The 4,245-nt window shown below is 34.9% G+C and overlaps 1 protein-coding gene across 1 annotated transcript; it reads right to left on the bottom strand.

The window, feature by feature from the left end:
- Positions 1-518: 518 nt before the first annotated feature.
- Positions 519-3,861, bottom strand: LOC133331501 (uncharacterized). Its single transcript, XM_061539891.1, has 5 exons — positions 3,596-3,861; positions 3,355-3,519; positions 3,171-3,271; positions 868-1,033; positions 519-805 (listed from the first exon to the last, which is right to left on the bottom strand). Exons 1-5 carry the CDS (start codon positions 3,822-3,824, stop codon positions 519-521), a joined length of 948 nt encoding a protein of 315 aa, XP_061395875.1. The 5' UTR covers positions 3,825-3,861.
- Positions 3,862-4,245: the final 384 nt, after the last annotated feature.

Here is a 4,245-nt window from a genome sequence, read left to right as displayed (position 1 = left end):
AATTTTTTTAATTTGTAATTCTGTAATGATATCGATTTTTTATCATTTTATTTTTTTAATTAATATAATTTTGAATATATATTTTTTGTGATAAATTTTGATCTTTTGGAAGACAATGCATACGTATATAATTTTTTTTTAATATTTTTAAATTATATATATATATTTATTTTTATATAATATAAGATAAATAACAATATTTATATTTAAGTAAATACAATTTTTTATATAAACGTTTTTATTTATATTAAAAATTATAAAAAAAATAATAAAATTATTTAAGAATCCCGGGCATAATACCCCATTTTTTTTAATTTACTTACATTTAACTAACAAAAAATTATAAAAATAAATTAACTTATTTTTGTTGTTATTTTTTGTCACTACACTTCTCTTTCTCTCTCTGTACACAGTCTTTAATAAAAATTAAAATTAGAAACAATTAAAATTAAAAAAATAAAATAAAAATAAATTCTTTATAAAAAACACATTTTTTGTAAGCCTCCCTTCCCTCCCCACTAAACTTCCGTACTATGCGTTTGTATTCTCACTTTTTTCACACTACCATTCCTACGCATTGGCGGTGAATTACCCGATCCGGAGTACCCTGGATTTTGTATACCCAATGCTGGGTCGGGTCGTGGTCGTGGTTTTTTCAAACTTGAACGCAGGGGAGATCTGGTAACAGACTCCACAGTGGAGCCATTCGATACACTTGTGACCATGGTGCTCATTGAGGCCACACTGCCGGAGCCATTACGTATGCCAGCATACGGTTTACCGGAGGCATCGGTAACGGAAATACCTGGAAGAAAGGGAAATTTTTCAGATTTTTTATAAAAAATAAAAAGAAAATTGTAGACTCACCATTTTTGGTTTTCGGCTCCTTGAAACCGGGATTATTTATCGTTGTCGCCGATGATGGTGAGGCGGCATCAATGATCATTGTTGGATCACCACCGGGACGTTTCGAATATAAGACATCGTATAGGGCCAATACAAATAGGCCTATGCTTAAAACAATAACAACAATCTGTTGAAAATAGTTGAATAGTTGAAAAAATTAGTTTAAAAGGGACAAACATTTGCAATAATAAAATAATGGACCTATCTGGACCAAGTTTCTGGAAATATGTTTTTCATCCTCAAAGAACCTGGAATCCTAAATGACAGCCACATTGGAGGGATAATGTGGTTCAAACTTTCAATATATGTTTCTCAACCTCCTAGAACCCGCAATTGCAGTCTCCTCATTTGGAAAATGCGGTTAGAACCTTCAAAATTCACAAAACGGGTCGGGAGGATCATAAGTAGGCTATGTAAAAACAATGGACCTATATCGGAAATTTTCTGCAAAGATATTTTCCAGCCTTCAAGAACTCACAATTGCAAATTAAAGACACTTCGGATGGACAATGCAGCTAGAGCCTTGAAAATAGGCACTTCGATTGGAAAATGTGGCTAAAAACCTTCAAAACTCTTAAAATTGGTCGGAACCTGTATATTGGGGTTATATAATGTTCTGGGAAGAAGTTTATTACTCTTTACGAACCCTAAAACCAAATTAAATTCAACTCGGCGGGAACATTCGGATACAACCTTCAAAATAAGGCAAATGGGGCTGGAAGCTATGTGAAAATATGGTCCTATATTCAACATTTTCTGCAAATATGTTTTATAGGCTCTAAGAACCCAGAATACCAAGTTACAGCCATTTCGGTTGAATAACGTACCCGAAATCCGCAGAATATCGAGTCTCTAAAAGTGTCTGAAATCCTCAAAAAGTCGAAAATTTGGAGGATTCCGAAAATTTACCGATATTGATCATTTTTGGTAGGAGGATTTGCAGCCCAATGAGAACTCCAAATACCAAATTTGAGCCAGTTCGGTTGGAAAATGTATCTTAAATTTTCAGAATATCGAAAATTCGGAGGTTTACTTATGTGAGGGCTATACCCAAAAGTGGTGCGATTTTGATAATTTTTGGTAGGGAAATTTCGAACCCTTTGAGAGCCTAAAATGCAGAATTCGAGCCACTTCTGAATTCTCAGAATGTCGAAAAGCAGTGGTTACCCTTATATAGGCGCTATACCAAAACTTGAACCGATATTGATAATTTTTGGTTGGAAGATTTTTCACCCAATGCGAACCCCAAATACCAAATTACTGCCATTTCAGATGGAAAACATGTGTGAAATACTCAAAATATCGAACGATCGGTTGTACCCTTATATGGGGGCTATACCCAAACCTGGAACGATTTGCATAATTTTTGGTATGAAGGTTTGCAACCCAATGTGAACCCTAAATATAAAATTAGAGCCACTTCGGTTGGAAAACGTGTCCGAAATCCTCAAAATACCGAAAATTCGGTGGTACCCTTATATGGGTGCTATGTTTAAACGTGGAGCGATTTTCATAATTTTTGATTGGAAGATTTTCCACCCAATGCGAACTTCAAATACAAAATTACAGCCACTTCGGTTCAGAAACGTGTTTTGGTAGGAGGATTTGCAACCCAATGCGAACCCCAAATGCCGAACTTGAGTTACTTCAGTAGAAAAACGTATCGGAAATCCTCAAAATATCGAAACTCGGAGGGTACTCTTATATGGGAGCTACCCAAAACTTTGACCAATATTTATAATTTTTGGTAGAGAGATTTTCCATCCAATCAGAACCCAAAATATAAAATTACTTCCAATTTGAATGAAAAACATTCCCAACTCTTCAAATTAGTAGGTTCCGTTATATGGTAGCTACCCTTAAATGTGCTCCAATTTGAATAATTTTTGGTATGGAGGTTTTCTATCCATCGAAAATCCAAAATATAAAATTACAGCCAATTTGGATGAAAAATGCGCTCAAGCTCCCCTAAATCCCGAAATTTGGGAGGTATCTATAAAAGGGAGCTACCCTAAATATGTTGACCAATGTCAACAATTTTTGATACGGAGATTTGCTACCCAATCAGAAGCCAAAATACGAAATAACAGCCAATTTTGTTGAAAAATGTGCTCAAGCTCCGCAAATTAGAAGGTTCCGCTATATTGGGTCTACCCTAAAAAATGGACCAATAATGATAATTTTTGGTAGGTAGATTACAAACGGAATGACAAATTTCCACTGCACCTTATGGTGGAGGTTATCAAAAAAATGTAATAACTTACCTGTAAATAAAATGATATCCCTCGGGAGACACGGAACCCATACTTCTCCGATTCATCGATTTGTACAGCAAACATAACAGTTGCCACCAAGGCCAGGATACCTAAACAAAAAGCAAAAAAAAAACAACAACAATTAAAATAAAATCCAAAATTAAATAAAAAAAATCCTCCCAAAAAAACTTACCCGCCGTCAAAGCCAATATCAACTTCGTCATTACCAACGATGTGTAGGACATAACAACTTTCTCGCGGGACGATATCATGGCGATCTGTATAACAGATAACACACAGAACAAGCCCAAGGCACTGGAACTCAAGATGGCCATAATGCCGCTTATGAAAATGGCCGCTAAAAATAAAGAAAAAAAATATTTTCAATTTCAAAAATTCCGAACTTGGTGAAAGAGAATCTCCTTCCAACTTACATGACAGCCTAAATTTCGATACATCATTGCCGCATTTTTCCCGATTGTAGGCCAATTGTTTGCATACCTTAAAGGGGCCAAAATAGCCATGATCGAAGTCGTAACCCCCTGAGGGTGAATCGTAATAACCCCAAATCGGTATACCAATGGCCGCTGAGGCCAATGCAAAACAAATGAAACCCAGACAAGTTACGCCGGCAGCATAGAGAGCAATTTTCGATTTGGCCATGTTTTGGTCATCACCATAGTCCAGACCAGACCCGAAGAAGAAGTTCAAGATAGTTTTCCCTTTTTTATGACGAAAATATCCGCACTAGTCCTTTATGATATTTGGTATTGAGGAGAGATCAAAACAAAGGCTGAAAAGAAACGGAAAAGATTAGTCAAGGGGAATTGGAATATTTTTCGATGGGTATGATAAAAAATTATTAGAAACAATCCAGGTATTATTTAAAAAATATTCGGTTAGTATTTTCATAAAAAAAACGGATAATCCGGATAAAATTTAAAACAAAAGAAATACCCGGATAATATTTTTAAACAAATACATGCAGGGATAATATTTTTTTATAGAAAAAATCATCTGGATAATAAAAAAATCCGGATAATGTACTTTACAGAAACTATCCGGATAATTTTTTTTATAAGAA

This window comes from Musca vetustissima, unplaced genomic scaffold, assembly GCF_032173495.1.
Source record: "Musca vetustissima isolate MV318-11 ecotype Yass unplaced genomic scaffold, APGP_CSIRO_Mvet_v1 utg3460, whole genome shotgun sequence".
NCBI classification, from domain to species: Eukaryota; Metazoa; Arthropoda; class Insecta; order Diptera; family Muscidae; genus Musca; species Musca vetustissima.
The sequence above is the reverse complement of the archived record's forward strand: the minus strand, read 5'-3'. Positions and strand labels throughout refer to the sequence as shown.